The sequence below is a fragment of the Moschus berezovskii genome, chromosome 24, assembly GCF_049115385.1.
Source record: "Moschus berezovskii isolate FMDL1 chromosome 24, NW_MosBer_1.0, whole genome shotgun sequence".
In the NCBI taxonomy this organism is placed as follows: Eukaryota; Metazoa; Chordata; class Mammalia; order Artiodactyla; family Moschidae; genus Moschus; species Moschus berezovskii.
This window is the reverse complement of record NC_142483.1, coordinates 21806719-21825324: the sequence shown is the minus strand read 5'-3', so window position 1 is coordinate 21825324 and position 18606 is coordinate 21806719. Positions and strand designations below refer to the sequence as shown.

The 18606-nt window shown below is 44.9% G+C and overlaps 1 protein-coding gene across 2 annotated transcripts in view; it reads left to right on the top strand.

The window, feature by feature from the left end:
* Positions 1-18606, top strand: part of CADPS (calcium dependent secretion activator) — a 484390-nt gene that overhangs the window by 287970 nt on the left and 177814 nt on the right. For both annotated transcript variants that reach the window (XM_088831951.1, XM_088831950.1), the window contains exons 7-8: positions 6573-6684; positions 14641-14780. In XM_088831951.1, the coding sequence (XP_088688077.1) occupies positions 6573-6684; positions 14641-14780 (252 nt within the window). The remainder of the gene's footprint in view (positions 1-6572; positions 6685-14640; positions 14781-18606) is intronic.

The following is an 18606-nucleotide window of genomic DNA, read 5'->3' as shown; positions in this document are numbered from 1 at the left end:
GATAAAAAGTTTCCATTAGACTGAGCTGGTGATTGAACTGTGTGTGTAGGAGGGGTCAGCAAACGTTTTCAGTACAGAACCAGAAAGTAAATAATCAAAGCTTGTTGACCATAAGGTCTCTGTCGCAACTGCTCACCTCTGCTTTTGAAGTGCAGAAGGCTATTTGTAAATGGATGAGTGTAACTGTGTCCTAATAAAACTTTATTGTAAGGCATTGAAATTTGAATTTCATCTAATTTTCATGTGTCCAAAAATATAACTCTTTAGATTATTTTTAGCCACTTGAAAATGTAAAAATCACTTTTAGTCCATCAGCCATACATAAGCAGGTAGTTAGCCAGCCTTGACCCATAGACTTTAGTTTACCAATCCGTGGTCTGTAATCCTAAAATAGAAGGCTTACTTTTTTTTGGTGCTTTCCATGTGCTGGGTATTGAGTTGAGCACTCTATATGCAAGTAGCTTATCTCCTACTTATCCTTCCATCCACCATCTAGGATCAGCACTGTTCTTATCCCCAGTTACAGATGTGAAAGTCGAGGCTCCACCTCACATATAACAACTGTTGTCATTTCTGGACGTGACATCGCCCTAAGTAGAATATAACATCTGTAAGGGCAGCACTGACAGCTCATTCATCTTTTCATCCACAGCAGCACCTAGCAAAGTGATTTGCGCATGGTAGACATTCAGCAAGTGCTCTCTAAATACAGGAGGGCAAAGTACAGGTCTGAGTCCTAAGCAGTAGAAGTCAGAGCTTCATCCAACACCACGGCACATATAGTTTATTCAGCTGTTCTTCTCTTTGTTCTCCACCCTCTTGCATAAAGGTATTTGATTTGGGGTGAACATACATGTTCCTTCATATTTGGAGGTGCCACTGTGGGTGACTGCATGTGTGCAGTCTGTGCTTGCGTCAATTCTGGTTGAAAAGACCAAAAGTAATAACAGCAGTTCACTTGGTAACTCTGTGACACTTTCCAGCATTATACTGTCGCCACCCACATTGCTCCCAGGCCTTGGCCTCATGAGCTAACCACTCTTGACCTTCAAAGACCTGCTCCTTGCTCATCAGAGCACTGTCCTTGCTGCTGTGTCTTTTGGGTCCCCTCTTCATGTTCCCACACACTGTGTTACACTGCAGAGTGTTGGTGCTCCAGCAGCACAGCCAGTCCTCGAGGAGATAAAGTCCTGTCTTTGGCTTAAAGGAAGCAGTCACACCCTTGGGTATCTCCTGTGTCTGATCTTTTCAAAAATCCCCTGAATCTGATGACATGACTTCTGAATTTGTCACGTCTTCCTAGTCATTAAACAAATGTTTGTTGTGTGTTGGGCCCTGTGTTTGGTACAATAGATTTTTTTTTTTAAAGTCATGCTCCTTGCCCCAAGATATTCATCTAGAGAGGGAGCTAGACACACAGATGATTGTCAGTTCTAATACAGCTTAGTGAGTCATGGAGAAGCGGTCAGGCTCTATGGTTTGATGCATGGGCTTTAGGATCAGAAACTTTGAGTTTTAAGCCCAGTTCTGGGATAGCCTGAAACCCTGGCCAAGTTCCTTAACCTGTCCAAGCCATAGTTTCTCCACTGATCAAGTGGCAGTAATCACAGGATATGCCTTACAGGACTGTCAGAGGTATTAAATGAGATAATCCATGAAAAGTGCTCAGCCGAGAGCCTGGCAGAATAAGCACTCAATTGGGGACTGTTTCTGGTGCTTTTGTGAGCTGGTTGTACAGTGTGAGTACAGAAGCAGGTGTGATAAGATCTCAGAAGAGGGCCACCTCACCCACTTGACTTTATGTACCCTGTGTTCAGGGAGAACTTAGTTAACCTTCCCAACTGCTGCTTGCTATAAATACTGTCAGCTTCTGGTCTTTTCCAATCAAAGTGGAATTTTATTTCAGTCCTGTGAAACTCTGAGAAGAGGTATTCATCTTAATAGCCACAGTCAGTGCTCAACAAAGGAAAAGGAAGGGGCAGAGAAGAAGGCAACCATGAGAAACAGATTCATTTATCAATGTTTGACTCCACCAAAAAGACCAGGTTCCACCACGGACGATTTGTCTGCAGGTTATGTAGCAAGCACTCTGTGAAGCATATTGGTCATGAGAAATAAATTCAGAGTGGTCTCATCCTTTCTGAAACAGAACTCTGCCTTTGAGTTACAGAGGTAGTTGATGTTAACAGGATCCCGACACCAAGGAGTAAGTTGGTGGCATTTGGGAGGAAGGCAGCTTGGCAGCATGGCTAAAAGTTTGGGTGGTAGAGCCAGAATGCATTTGCTCGCTGTGACCTTGGACACATTCCTGTCCCCTCTGAGCCTAAGTTTCCCCATCTGTCACTAGCGGGGAGATCATTATAAGCATTTCACAGGATGGCCAAGGGGGCTTAAGAAAATAAAAATATACATATGTCCATCTGAATGTGTGACCAGCACATAGTAAGCTCTCAAGAAACATTAGCTGTTTTTGTTATAGTCAGGTCTTTTCCATGGTTGGAAAAAGACAAAGAGTGAACATTTCCATGACTGTTTTTCCAGAGGGGAGAGGGGCAGGGAAAGTGCTGATAAGTAAATCTCCTTGGGGCACCTCCTAATAGGAAGCATTGCCAAAAGGAGCTGGGAGTAGTTTTCAGAGTCTTGTGACTGTGACGACCTTCCCCCCGACCACCACCATCACCCGTTCTCTGACCACCCTAAACAGACTGGGTGGCCTTGGGCTCAGAGCCTGATTCATGAGCTTGTGACGCCTGTGGCTGCACAGGCCCCACATGCAGACATTTGGTATCATCCATGCTCTTCATTCCTGTCTTGTAATTCTTAATTCTTTTATCTTTGACCTTGAGTCAGTTAAATGGGGTCTTATGGAATAACACGCATGTGTTGGAACAGAGGAAATACTTAGAGAAAGGAAAACACTGTATTTTAATGTCTTTAGCACTTTTTCCTGCCTTTTGAACAAAAAGCCCACATTTTCATTTTGTGCCAGACCCTGGAAATAACATAGCTAGTCCTGATTACACTGAGGGCTTTCTCTTTTTTCCTGCTCCACTGGGCCGGGTCGCCATTTTGAAATCTGGGGGATAAGCTGGGAGTTGGTAGCAACCAAGCAACTTGAGGTGAGCCAAGGGTCATGGTAGGAAGCCAGGGGCACAGCTGCAAGCCTGTTGGAAGGGAAAGGAAATCACTGGTCAAAGGGACAGAGTTGTCAGGACAGCCTCCAGCAGCTTGAACTCCATCCAGCTGAGGTCTCAGAGACCTTGCCGTGCCCCACGGTCTGGGTCATGTTGAATGCCTCATGAGCTGAGCAGCCTTGGGTGGCACCAGGGGTCCAGGCAGACTGGGTTCGTGCCCACCAAACAGGCCAGAAAAATCCTTATACACCAGTGTCCCAGGGATCCAGTGTGAGGAATGCCCAGGGACCTGGGATCAAGGCCTCTGTTTGACCATGATAGAGCACCTCATTTTAGAAGACTCTTGGTTTCCAACAGGAATCTTCCTTATTTCCTTCACTGTACATGATAAACGCCCAAAGAAATTCATAGCACAATTAATCATAAATAGTAATGATCACTGCAAAATTGTTAATAGTTCTTGTTGTTGAATATAACATTAATAGCAGCAAGAGCTATAAATGGGAATTAGGAGATTTGGGTTGCAGCCCAAACTGACCACAGTTCTCTGGAATAAAATGGACAAGATCTTGAAGTTGTTAGTTTTCTCATCTTTGAAACGGGCACAGTATGAACTTTTTACCTTGTGTAGTAGAAAGGGTAAAGTCCCTCTTGTTTGTTCAGCAAAGGGTCAGATAGTTAATAAGTGCTTAATATATTTGTGTTGAATGGATAACACAAAAGATCAGTGAGTCTCATGGTTTCTAGAATACATCTGCTGCTGCTGCTAAGTCGCTTCAGTCGTGTCCGACTCTGTGCGACCCCATAGACGGCAGCCCACCAGGCTCCCCCGCCCCTGGGATTCTCCAGGCAAGAACACTGGAGTGGGTTGCCATTTCCTTCTCCAATGCATGACAGGGAAAAGTGAAAGTTAAGTCGCTCAGTCATGTCCGACTCTTAGCGACCCCATGGACTGCAGCCTAACAGGCTCCTCTGCCCATGGGATTTTCCAGGCAAGAGTACTGGAGTGGGTTGCCATTGCCTTACATCTATGTATCCTTATTTGGGGAAGGAAGGTAGAGTTTGAGGGGCTCTTACCCTGCCCCAAGCCTGCTGCTATTTACTGTTTATAACTAGTCTCTGAAATTGTGTTATTTGATCAGTAAGAAAGCTGAAGCTCAGGGACATTGGCTCGCCCAAGTCCTACAATTTGTCAGTGACTTAACGGGGTTTGAATGAAGAATGTTGGGTTCAAAACCTTGCGCCTTGTCATGTTGCCTTTGCTGGGACAGAGGCTCCCCATCTTGGGAGCTTGGGAGTAGCTGCAGTAGCTGCTGACCAGAATGGGGTGCCTCCGTCTGTACATCTCACGTCTTGCTGTTGCGTTTGGAGCCTGTTGCTGCTTGTCGCGTCTCGTGTCCTCTGCCTTTCTGTGGCTTTCGCGTGTCCTCAGTGGTTCTCAAACACTCGGATCCCCGTGGAGCTGGACGTCCCCTTGTCTCCATCTTGCGCGCTCTTGCGCGCTCTCTAGGTACCTCATGTTTTTGAGTTAAGTTAGTGAGATTTAGCCTATTGTGTACAACCATGAGATTAGAAGCCAGGGTTCCATCGTTTATGAATGAAGAAATACAAACAGCCAGCAAACTTAGAGTAAGATAGTCAAGCCTGCTATTTACCACAGAAATGCCCATGAAAACAAGAATGACAAAATTGGCCAGAAGAAAAAAAGCATAGGGACACCCAGAGGAGGCAGAAAGCCATGTGATTTGCACTCTGCTTCCCGTATGGCAGGAGGGCAGTCAGCACCTGTGTGGATAGCGTTTCGGAAATGGGTGATCACTTCCCAGCCATGAGAGTCATCACTGAGGAGCACGGTTCGCGCAGCATTGTAGGAGCACTACCGTGTTTGCTGATGAATGAATGAAGAAACGATCTCCCATCTAACTCCCTGATTCCCAAGGAAATACACAGAAATGCAGTTAAAAAGTAATGTCCAACCCAATCGCAGTGACAGAGCAATGGTTAAATAAATTATGATACATCCAGAATGTTACAATCATTAAAAATAATGTTCAGTGAGTAATCTATAGTATGGAAATTGACCATTACGTAGGCAAGTTGAGAAACATTTCTGTACAAAATTATATCTATTCCTATTTCCTAATTCTGTAAAAGAATATATATTTACATAATTTATTTATTCAACAAATATTTGTTAAGTTTCTTTTGTGTGCTAAGTACTGTGGTAATGCAAGATAAGCAAAATACAGAGTCACGCATTTACGGAGCTTACAGAATATGAGAGGATTCAGTTACTAAATAATCACCACAGTAAATCAGTCATTACAAATCTGTGATTCTTAGGATAGAAAATTAAACAGTACATTCAAGAGAGTTTAACACTGGAACCAAATTGAGACTGGGAGTTCAAGGGACAGATTCTCTGGGAAAGTTATTTAAGCTGAGCCCTGAAGAGTTAGCCAGGTGAGGAGTAGGGTGGAGAGAAGCACTGCCAGCAGACGGAGCCGTGCAGGCAACAGCCTGGAGGTAGCATGATGAAAAGCCCATGACCCTCTGGTGGCTGACTGGGAGACCATACCAGGCATCCAGGCATCTGGATGGCCCCCAGTGCAATGGAGCAGGTTCCATGGAAGGGTTTAGGGCAGCAGCTCAGTGTAATCCACTCAGCACTTTAGGAAGATCACATTATTTTAGGTACAGAGTGGATGGAAGTGGCTCTGTGAGAATCATGCAAATGAATGAAAAGGTCACATGTCAGGGGCACATCAAGGGCTCATGTCAACCCAGACTGGCAGATGCCAGGTAAACCAGGGGCTCCCCTCTCAGGAGATCCACTATGGTTCCCAGAGATTGGTGAGTGGGGAGGGGGGTTTCCCTCATCACATCCTTCCACCTTCATTCCTCTTTAGCAGGGCTAAGCTCCAGCCATTGCTCTAGTCAACATATCTGTGAATGTCAGTGGAAATAAGACTCCCTCCCTCCCCACTACTAGTGAGGTCTCATTGTAAAGTCATATGTTAGCTCCGGCCAGAGGAAGTGCCATCTCAAAATCTAGAGCAGCAGTTTCCAAGAACTAGGGATTGATTCATAGGCTACAAGGAAACGTTAGCAGTTGCCCTGGAGTCGTTTGTGGGGAAAGCAAGTGCATGGGACAAAGTTCTCACCAACTTGATTTCATGCTAATTCCAAGTGATTCCTTCTAGTGCTCTGTGAAGACCCCTGGCAACTTTCTGAGCATCTGTCTTGCATTTGTCTAACAAGTTAATTAACACTTTTTGTCATTCTGGCAGCTTGGGAGGGGAGGGAAGAGGGATGTGACAGCCAGTGATGATGCCTCGGGTTAACCCTGTGTTCACCCAACCCAAGAAGAAGGCAGGGCTAAGTTGAGCATTGGCACAGTGGAGGGCTCCACGATGACCGCTCTGATTCTGTCCACAGCTGGGGCACCCAGGGCGACTTCTCTACAACCCACGCACTGCCCGCTGTGAAGGTGAAGCTGTTCACGGAGAGCACGGGAGTCCTGGCCTTAGAGGACAAGGAGCTGGGACGGGTGAGTGCTCCCTGGAAAAGTGCCAAACACACTTAGCGTATACATATAAAAAAAGATTTAGGATCTAGACTCAATTGATTATCAGCAGTTTGTTCTACCTTCGTTCCTCTCTGATGGGAGTATTCAACAGTCAGTCGGAATGCAGGACGATTCATCATTATAATTAGAGGAATAGCTCACTGTGGCTGGATGATTAGTACCCCGGGCCCTGCCTGTTCAATACCAGCAGAGGCCAGCACCGACTGTTTTGTCAACCAAAAAATGTCCCCCACGTGTCTGAAACATCTCAAGGGGTAGTACCAATCCCTGTGAGTACCGCTGAGATAATAATTCTTATTTGAATAATTTCTTTTATGAATAATTTCTTCTTTCATCTCAGCTATTGACTGACTCTGCACCAAACAGCTAGTATTTTCAGAACTCCAGCTGACTTTGTTCCTTGCTGGCCTAAAGTGCTTCCATGACTCCAGAGTGAAATCAGAGCTGTAGCACAACGCACAGAGCCGCGTGTGATCTGGCCTCTGCCCACCTCCCCAGCCGTCTCATTTTCTGTCACCTCACCCCTCATCCAGATGCACCAGCATCACGGACAGATTTTAGTCCCTCAAGTACACCAAATTCTTGCTCATCTCAGGAGGCTTTCTCTCTGCCTGGGACCCTCTTCCCACCCCCCAGCCCTCCCAGAGGCTGCTTGCTTCTCTAATAAATGCCACCCCCCTCCTTGGAGAGCCCATTGTGGACTGCCCATCCTCCTTCCTGTACTCCCTCAGCTCCTTCCCTGGTCACATCCTCATAGTTTATCACTGAGAGAACTTACAGAAATTTTGGTTTCTATCTCCCCCACTGGACTGTAAAAGTTCCAAGGAGATAGAAAGCAATTTTGTCCTTTTTAAAGAAATTAGAGTGTAGTCAGTTTACAAGATTTTGTTTCCGGTGTACAGCATGGTGATTCAGTATTTTCATAGATTATACTCAAATTTATAATTATTATAAAATACTGGATATATTCCTTATGTTGTACAGTATAGCCTTGTGTCTTATTCATTTTATATGTAGTAGTTTGTACCTCTCAATCCCCTACCCCCTTTTTGCCCCTGCCCCCTTCCCTCTTCCCATTGCAAGAGAGAGACCAAGAGCATGAAACTGGACATTGTTTTTTTCACCACCCGATACCTGTACCCAGAGCCCAGCACATAGACTCTGAGTAAATTTCACTTATGCTGGTTAAATGTATAATTCCTTCTGAAAGCTGTGTGACACAAATCAAGACATTTCACCTCTCTGAGCCTGTGATACATCATCTCTGTAGGATAGGGAAGAATACCTCAAGGCATGCATATGGTACATACGCCTAAGAACACCAGGAAGAACACATTAACCAGACTTTCTTTTTCGTACCTTTGTTTTTTCATCTCCTTTAACTGGTTTTCATCTATAGAGCTATATAGAATCATATTACTAGGACCTAAACCACAGATGGAAATAAGGCAAAAGTAAAGAAGGGGACGGCAGAGAATGAGATGGCTGGATGGCATCACCGACTCGATGGACGTGAGTTTGAGTGAACTCCAGGAGTTGGTGATGGACAGGGAGGCCTGGCGTGCTGTGATTCATGGGGTCGCGGAGAGTCAGACACGACTGAGCGACTGAACTGAAACAAAACTAATAGCAAAAAAACTTCTTCCCCCACACACGCACAAAAGAAGGGCAATTAAAGTAAGAAGAGATTTACCTGTTTTCTTTGTGAAATGACAAATACGCATTTCCATCCCTAGGGAAAGAGACGCACAGAGTCGGGGAAGGAGCCTGCCTTTTCTTTTTCTTCAAACCTTTCTTTTTCCATGAAGACTCGAATCAGGAATCATGAGTGTCTCAGAGACCTAGGATATTAGTGTTAGCAGACTCAAGTTCAGGAGGCATCAGCCCGAGTCCATTCCATGGGCCTCAGGAGCCCCTTGAAATTGTTTACAGACGTTGGGGCGGGGGACATAGTAATGCTTGCTAATCCAAGTGTTCACCAGCTTCCTAAAACTGTTTCCATTCAGAAAAGTTAAAACCCACTGGTCTAGTCAAAGCCTTTTACTTTAATATGAGAAAACTGATTGCTATGGAAGGCAGGATCCTCCAGTGCATGCACGTGCAGACACACACAGCCACCCGCTCATTCGGGACCCGCGCACTGTTGCATATTTACCACTGGCCAGGCCTCAGCCCTCACTGACTCTTCATCTGAACCCTAGGGAGAAGGTGCAGTCACTACCCTCCTCCGTTCTTGGGCCCAGAGGAGGTAAGTGACTTGCCAGGAATGATGTCATCTCATCTCTAGGGCTATTTTTGCTGCACCATTTTGTTCATGTGCAAAAATAGAACTCCTCTGCTGTTGGGGTGAAGACCATGAGTTTGCCACAGCCCCTCACAGCCATTAATCTCTTAGCAAATTATGCTCTCCTCCAGTCTCATTACAGATTCCGCCAGATAGTAGTTTACACTTTGTTCCTGCCAAAGAAACTTTCCACCTTGCAGTGGAGCTGGCCTGCCTGGCCCTAGTGCTGGCGGGGCGGGCGCCCTCTGCTGGCAGCACCTCCACAGGCAGCAGCTGGGTGACAGAAGTGGTCTTTTTAACCAGAGGCAGCAGAGGATGAGATGGTTAGATAGCATCACCCACTCAGTGGACATGAATTTGAGCAAACTCTGGGAGACAGTGGAGGACAGAGGAAGCTGGTGTGCTGCAGAGTGAAGCTGTGCAGTCCATGAGGTTGCAGAGTCAAACACAACTTAGCAACTGAACGACAACAACAGATAGCCAATTAATGGGGCTTCAGGTGACTCAGCGGTAAAGTATCCACCTATCAATGCAGGAGATACAGGTTCAGTCCTTGAGTCAGGAAGATCCTATGGAGAAGGAAATAGCAACCCACTCTAGTATTCTTGCCTGGGAAATCCCATGGACAGACAGAGGAGCCTGGTGGACTACGCATACAGTCCATGGGGTCACAAAGAGTCAGTCACGACTTAGTAACTGAGCAAGCAGACAGCGCCAGTTGACAGATTCAGATACACAGCAGAGGGGCTCAGTCATACATCCACATGTAGCTGTTCTCCCCCTAGCTCCCCTCCACCTGGATGGGGGGAGGGGAGTTTGGGGGAGATTCCTTGGACCCCTTGAGTAAGTGTTTCTATGCGTCGATTCTTCCCAAGTTTAGCAGGACACAGCCACATTCAAAGATTCTGGTGCTATGTTCCTTCATGTAATAGTATTTAGTTGGTTCTGTTTGTGTTTTTATGTTTCATTTTTATTAATCTTGCTAACTAAAAAGTAACTCATTCATATACTAAAAAAAAAAATAATCAAAAGGGATATATAATGAAAATGAATGAGCCCACCCACCTAACTTTACTATCTTTTACCAGGGAAAAACCTTGTTTTTGATGTGTTGTATATTCTTCCCTGGATATTCTTAGGAGGTGCAAACATAGTCTGTACAAACATTTTTGAATATATCTCTCTTAAAAAAATAAAAAGAAAGAGAAAGAGCATAGTTGGATACATATTGCTCAGCACTTTGCTTGAAATACCAGGATATTTGGAGATTAGTCTGTGTCACCATATGCTGACTTCCCTCTTGTTTTCATAGCCACATACACTATGTCCATGTATTTATTTAGATTGTCTCCACTCTCTGGCTGCATAAACAATGCCTCTGTGAATTACCTTAAGTTTATGTCTTTGCATGTTTATGTACATAAATAGGATAAATTTCAAAAAACTATCTTGCTGAATGAAAATTGAAATGACAGATACTACCAAATCGTCCCCTAAAGAGTATGTGTGCTCAGTTGCTCAGTTGTGCCCGGCTCTGTTGCCCCACTAACTACAGCCCACCAGACTTCTCTGTCCATGGAATTTTCCAAGCAGAAACACTGGAGTGGATTGTGACTTCCTACACCAGGGGATTTTCCCAACCCAGGTATCCAACCTGTGTCCCTTGGTCTCCTGCATTGGCAGGCAGATTCTTTACCATTAATACCAACTGTGAGGCCCCAAAGAGTGTACCCCCAATTTATTTCTCAAAAGACATGAGGGAATGTCTGTTTCTCCACGCTCTTGCCAACACTGCAGTACTGTCAAACACATTCATCAAATAGGATTGCAGGCCTGCCATGTCCAGTCATTTCTGCCATGCATAGAGCAAGCAGGAATGACAGGAAAAAATCCGTAACCTCAGAAAATGTAAGGGATGGAGACAAAAAACCCAGAAACTACAGTGTAGTGTGGTGAGTGCTCTGCTAGAGAAAGATACCTAGGGAACACATAGCAAAGGGATGTATTCTAGTCTGAGGAGCAGAAACACTGAGCCAGGAGAATGCAGAGATCAGGAGAGACTTCCAGGCTAAGTGCCGGAGGGGATCAGCCAGGTAAAGACTCAGGGTAACGCCATCCACCAGAAGGATCTGTCTGGATGCCCAGGTAACATAGGGAAGCTGGGGCCAGCTGGCATGCAGCTTACTGCCCAGGATGGCGTGTGTTCCCACATCAGCATTACCACATCAAAGCACAGCACACATGGACCGCGGCTGAGATGACAAAGTGCTTGATTAGCAGCCTGGAATGTCTAGATGAGGTGTCTGGACTACTAAGGACTCTTGTGTACTCATGTGCCCCCAGAAGGACCCTAATAATTTAGCCGGGTTGACACTTACAAAGGATTTGGCAGCCTCTCGGGCCCATGGCAGGGTGGGGATGAAGATGGAGGAGGACTGCAGTGACCTCATCTTTCCATCCACCCTAGAGACGAGGTCTCCCCAGGAAGTGATCAAATGGGGGAAGAAGCCTTTGTGGAGCGGACAGTGATGGTCTGTGGCCATTTGTGTCAGCAAATGGATAGCATATTGCCAATGGGAAACGTGCCCAGGATCCATATGGTGGATGGCCTGTTAATGAGCTCTGGGTACCCAGTGCCCATTTCGATTTTGCCAAATGAACAGAAGCAAAAGGAGGCCCTGGGCCTTACCTGCTGCTGTTCTGGCCCTGGTGGTGTTTCCCTTATCAGCTCCTCCCCTTCCTTGTTTCCCAACACATCACCCCCTCTCCCGACTCATCACCTCTCGGACCAAAGGAGCACAGCTGATTCAGCTTCACCAAGATCAGCAGGGCCCGCTCTCTGCCTCCACAGTCTGGGGTCTCAGGATGCGGAACATGATGGAGTTGACCTAGAGGGACAGGCTTTATCTTGAAAGATAATGAGGGATCTCTACAACCCAGTGGCACTGTGGCTGGTTTCCTTCCAGTGTCCCAAGGCATGTCACAGTTCACTAGTGCCAGGTAAGTGAACTGATAACATTTTGTGATAGAAATTTCAACTAAATCAACCCTCAAAAAATGAGCAAATGACCAAAAAGATTACTACAGAAGAGCTATGATTTAAAGACAATACTGGTATTGCAAGTCTCGCAGAAAATGTGAAAACGGTGGAGGTGACATCAGTCCTGCTGATGAAGAGTTCTGCCATCCATGGCATGAGATAAAAATAACGCCAGTGCAGATGTCCATCAGAACAGTATGAAGTCATCCATTAAGTCCCCGTGAACCACGGATTCGCATCCGGTACCACTGACAGTGAGCCTGGCATTACCTGCACATGGCACCTTAACGTATAGCTAAGAATGGTACAGGGCCACCAGCATTAGCAAGATGTTTAAAACTAGAGTTTGAGGGTACTTCCCTGGTGGTCTGTGCTTCCATTGCAGGGGCACAGGTTCAGTACCCGGTCAGGGAACTGAGGTCCTGCAAGGATGGCAATGTCAATAGAATTAACAAAGTAAAAAATGAAAATAGAAGTTTTTTTTTTTTTAATCTTTAACCCGTCTTTTAAAAACTTCTGTTTGTGTATGTTTTAAAATATATGTAATGCAATATTAATATAAAGTAAAGATACAGCATGTAAAATATACATGGATATATACTTTATATACATTTATATTAATTTTTATATTACTAGTAATCTGTTTACAGGGTTTTGGCTACTTGCTTAAAAAAATTTTACTGAAGTCTGTAATGATCCAAAAATGTTGGCAGCCTCAGTTTTGAAAAATCAGGCCTTCTTGTATTTTAATCAGGTCATTAGACCTTCAGTTCAGTTCAGTCGCTCAGTCGTGTCCGACTCTTTGCGACCCCATGAATCACAGCACGCCAGGCCTCCCTGTCCATCACCAACTCCCGGAGTTCACTCAAACTCACATCCATCAAGTCGGTGATGCCGTCCAGCCATCTCATTCTCTGTCGTCCCCTTCTCCTTCCGTCCCCAATCCCTCCCAGCATCAGAGTCTTTTCCAGTGAGTCAACTCGTCGCATGAGGTGGCCGAAGTATTGCAGTTTCAGCTTTAGCATCAGTCCTTCCAATGAACACCCAGGACTGATCTCCTTTAGAATGGACTGGTTGGATCTCCTTGCAGTCCTAGGGACTCTCAAGAGTCTTCTCCAACAGCACAGTTCAAAAGCATCAATTCTTTGGCGATCAGCTTTCTTCACAGTCCAACTCTCACATCCATACATGACCACTGGAAAAACCATTGCCTTGACTAGACGGACCTTGGTTGGCAAAGTAATGTCTCTGCTTTTTAATATGCTATCTAGGTTGGTCATAACTTTCCTTCCTTAAAAGGACTCAAATGTTGGTTATCAAGAATGTACAAATTCTGTTTCATCAGAAAGACAGAACTGAGTGGATTAAAAAAAGGGTCAGGTCTAGAATCAGAAGGGGTCAAAAATCAGCAGGTAAGACATGTCAGAGTGGGCTGATTTTATTTTCCTGCCATGATCTCCTATTCCGCTCCAAGCTCTTGCTCCTCAGTCCCACAGGAAGCTGTGTGCTCCAGTCCTCCAAGTGCAGGCCAAGCCTGCATGACTGCACTGAGGCCGACATAGCCTCTGGAAGGCCAGAGTGTCCAGCCCTGAGACCCTGACCATCTCCTCCCTCGTCCTCCTGCAGACTGCAAGGGGCTGTCTTTGCTGCTCCTGGAGAAAACAGAGGCTTTGAAAACAGACCAAACAGCATACATCAAACCAGGGCACTCTACCATCCCAGAAGCAGAGGCCCAGCTTTTGTCATGCCTATATTTGGTTCACATTCCCTTTGTTTAGGGGGTTTTCCAAATACTTCACTCCTCTTTAACGCGTATTCCCTAGACCCCAGGTTGCTTCTGAGTGAGAATTCTTTCGTAGCATCATGAAAAAGTGGATTTACATAAGTGGGTCCCTTTCTGGCTTCACTTATGGCATCTGTGACAATGAGAGCTAGGATGGAAGACCCAGGTCACTTTGTCATCTCTGAAGCACCCTGGTGACAGGCCTTTCCTCAGAGCCTGTCCTTCAAGCTGTGTGTGCTTCCCTCTGGGCCAGGACAGAGCTGGGTGCTGTGTGAGGTCACATCCAGGTTGAAATGTGGGACTCTAAGCCTGTCCCATCAAATCATGTCCCTTCCTTCTTCCCCTGCAACCCTAAAGGGATTTCTCCTCTCAAGATAGCAGTAGAAATCCTGAAGATGGGAAAAGGAATAGACATTCTCTCTACTATAGAAGGGTGCTTCTTCTTTTTATGCAGCCATCTTCTTTGAGGAGAGTAATGTGTGGAGTACATTCTTATTTCTGTGTTGCTTTACTCAGAAGCATGATCACAGAAATTGTGATCCCTGCCCTTTCAGAATTAGCCAGGGAGAGAGAAGAAAACCAAGAATGCCACTTCTGTCCTCAGGCCGGGCTGCATGGCACCAGTCAGCCGTGGTTGGTAGGTGGATCCTTGGATTTGAGTCTGATGTTTAGGCCTTAACTGCCTTCCTGCTGGCCATGGGGCAAGGATAAAGACCCTCAATTCTCAGCAGCAAAGTTTCTCATCTGTGAAAACATATCCATATCTTGTTCCTATTTTCTGGCTAAGGTGGTTGTCTTTTTTCCCTGCAGGTTATTCTCCATCCCACCCCCAACAGCCCCAAACAGTCAGAGTGGCACAAAATGACAGTCTCCAAAAACTGCCCCGATCAAGACCTCAAAATCAAACTCGCTGTCCGAATGGATAAACCTCAGAATATGAAGCATTCTGGGTAAGTGCGCCTTCTCTGAGGGGTAGTTTTTTCATTCATTTCTTTCTTAAAAAAAAAAGTTGATCTTTGGAGAATGACATGGGAGAAAATATAAAGAAATATATGAAAGATTATTAAAATTCATGACTATGATATTTACTAGAGACTTCCCTAATCCTTACGATTATTGTATTTGCATTTTTGCTAAACTGTCAGGAGAGTTGTTTCTTTCTCCTTTTCTAAAAAAAATTTCCAGTACAATTCAAAACCTTCCTAGGCCCAGGCTGGGTGATTCTGGTTTAGGAGGTTTTACTGGCTTCATATACCTTCTGAAAGGAATCTAGATCTTTCTGACTCTCCGACACATGGCACTTACACCTTCATTAACAGCCACATCCAGGATGTGTGAGCAGTTGCCTTAGGCAACCTTCAAACAATCAATTCACATTGAATCCGTTTTAGTGTTTATCGTAGCATTTAAATTAACCACAAAGTGGAAAATTTGTCTTAAGTTTCTTAAGATTTGAGAGGAATGACCAATAAAATAATTTCAAGTAGGATAAAAAATATTGTTAAAATGTAGTTTTATTTTATAGATCAAGCCAGTGGTTTGTACAGGAAATGTTTATTGACACATGGGTTTATATTGAGCGCCATCACCCAAAGCTAAATTGCTTGGACCCCACAAGCTCAGAAAATGTGATCACTTAGAAAGGAGTTGAACCATTTAACTCTGATGAGGGGAATGCTTAACCAGTGAAAGGGCATGGGCTGTTTTCCAAGGATTCTGCATGTACCACAGCCAGCCAGCTATCATTCTGCTTCAAGTGGTAAAACTGACATGAAAATTGAAGCTTGGTTATGTGCTAGAGATTTGGGGAATTCATACACCATATACCAGGGACTTGCCACTGGTAAAGACAGGTTTAAACAGAAGCCCAGAGGGATGAGAGGTCAGAGGCACGTGGTCAGGATAGGCGGTTCACATCCCAGCAACTGAGCAGACCACGGCAGCCTGCAATCCGAGTAAAGAGCAGCACTCTGGTCTTGTTGCTTCTAGATTCTAGGGAGCAGAGAAAGCTCAAGATTTGAGAAAAAGATAGATACTTACCAGCCAGGGCATTGGAGGGGGTCAGATATGAGGAACTCCAGAGGAAGCAAACCCACAAACTAAGGACCAGGTAGTGAACCTGGGCTCTGGCTTAGATTTGAAGAATTTCCATGGCATTGTCTGGTGGCCAGACTATTCCTAGAGTGTGAGGTGGGATTTTGGCAAAGCTCTTCTGCCTGTGGCCTTGCAAAGGGTAGGGGAGTGAGCCAGGGCCCTGCTATATGCTCTGTCCTTTTTCAACCGTCCATCTTGAAGGGCATCCAGCTTTACTTCAGTTACGTTAGCAACTCACGGAAATGTTTGTGACATGTTTCTGAGGTCAGCTTTTCCTCCTTATCATATTCCTGGCACTTATTCCCAAAATGTTAAATGGGATTTCTCCCTAAAATCTCTCCTTGTTCAATGTAAACATCCTACTTTTAAGACAAAGGATTTGAGAATTCTGTTGGGTTTCTGTGGCACCCAGAAACAGGTTTTGGGTCTGAAGCAGACATTGTCTCATAAATACTTGGTAAATATTTGCTAAAGGAACAAGAACAGGAGTGAGCAGCGTGGAGGGGATAAGGGCAAAGTGAAGAGATTAAAGCAGACAAAAAAGAGAATGTGAATGGATGTATCTGTCCTTAACCATGCTGCAAAAAAAAAAAAAAAAAAACTTCCCTGAAAAGATCAGTAGCTCACCCCACTTTCTAAGCCCCTTTGAAGCTCTGAATAGGAATTTCATAAACACTCTGTTCTTTAATCCCACTGCAAACACTTGACATACATATCCCTTTCCTCATCAGACGAATTCCTATTTCTTACACGCTCTTGATTTCTTTAACCAATCTGGGTTAAGTAATTTTTCTCTTGATTCATTTGTAGAATTATTAACATATTTAAGGCCATCTTGACTTTATGGACGACAGGAGAAATCTGTAACTCACTACTGATGAGCTCCACAGCTATTTCAGTTTACTGCTGCTGCTGCTGCTAAGTCACTTCAGTCGTGTCCGACTGTGTGTGACCCCATAGACGGAAGCCCACCAGGCTCCCCCGTCCCTGGGATTCTCCAGGCAAGAACACTGGAGTGGGTTGCCATTTCCTTCTCCAATGTGTGAAAGTGAAAAGTGAAAGTGAAGTCGCTCAGTCGTGTCCGACCCTTAGCGACCCCACGGACTGCAGCCTACCAGGCTCCTCCATCCATGGGATTTTCTAGGCAACAGTATAGCTGCCATTTAAAAACTACCCCTGTCAGGAAGTATACCAGGAGGGCATAGAGCTGCTCTGAAAAGTGAATGGTGGTTGCTTTAAAACATGGTTTGACCTCCTGTGCCATAAAATCACAACGACCTTAGCTATTCAAGGGATGATGCAAGGAAAATAAAAATATTCTCAACTATATACATATTTTTTTGCATTTGAACTTAAAATAGCTTTATAAGGCCCTATTATATGGGGAAGGAGGATAGAAATATCAGAATGGTGTCACAGCTTAGAGAATGAGAGAAAGGAATTTTTAAGAATTACAGCTGAGATTGTATTGGGTTGGTGAAAAAGTTTGTTTGATTAGTGAATACATTGTTCAATGAAGTTCTTGGTGAAAATGAAAAATATGTTTTTAATTTTTACTTAAAATGGAACAAACTTTTTGGCTGACCCAATAAATTGTATCTACTTCAATGTTTGTTAAAATTCTAAAGGAAACAGAATTACTATGACTTACTCTTTTTTTGTGTGGACTGTGGTTCCTGGAATGAGCCACTGGGCCGTTTGAATAGCTTTCTTTATTGAATGGGAAATTGTCGGCGAGAAAATCAGCACTGGTCTTTGGCTTTAAGATATGAGTACTGGGGATGTTTGAGAATGAGCAACTCTTCAGTGACTTTCTAATTTTTCATCTGTTGTATCCATATGATACTCTCAGGTTCTGGAATTACGTGCATTTGCATTATCTCATTTTATCCCTGAAACAGCCTCCCAAGGATCTGGTATCGTTATTCCTCCATCTTAATGAATAGTCTTGCCCTTCACTCAGGTGCTCACACCAGGGTCCTTGGAGTCACCTCTGACATGTTTCTGTCTCCCACCCTTCATCTCACGCATCAAGTCCTCGTCACTCCACCTTCAAGGTAAATCTAGAGTGTAGCTTCTCATCACCACCACTGCGCCCCCTCACTGGTTGCACTTGCCTCGTAAGCAGTTCCCTGGCTGCTGCGCTTGCTTCCTATCAGCTATTTCCCACTCGGAAGCCAGTGTAATGTTTTTAAAAAACAAAGGTCAGATCCTATCACTTGAATGCTGGAAAATCTCCAGCGATTCCCCCAGCTCATTTAGAATAAAGGTCAGTGTTGTTTCCATGGCTCCAAGGCCCTATCTGATAACGACTCCACTGCCTGTCTGACCTTGATCACGGCTCCAGCCTCACAGGCCCCCTTGCTCTTCACCAAAGACTTCACGTGTACCCTCATCTCAGGGCCCTCGTCCCCACTGTTTCCTCTGCCTTGGAAGTCCCTTCTCCGCCACCCAGATATCCACATGACCCGCCGTGATTTCCACGCCTCTCTGCACCTTATCAGAATGCCTTTCCTGGCCCACTTGTCCTCTCTCTACCTTTCTCTCTCTCACCCTTCTTTGTATTCACCAGAGTACTTACAGTCATCTCACATACCCGCTATTTCTTCACTTAATTTGTTATTGTCTGTCTTCCCCACTGGCCTCTGAGTTCCTTATCAGCAGAGGCATTTGTCTTCTTTG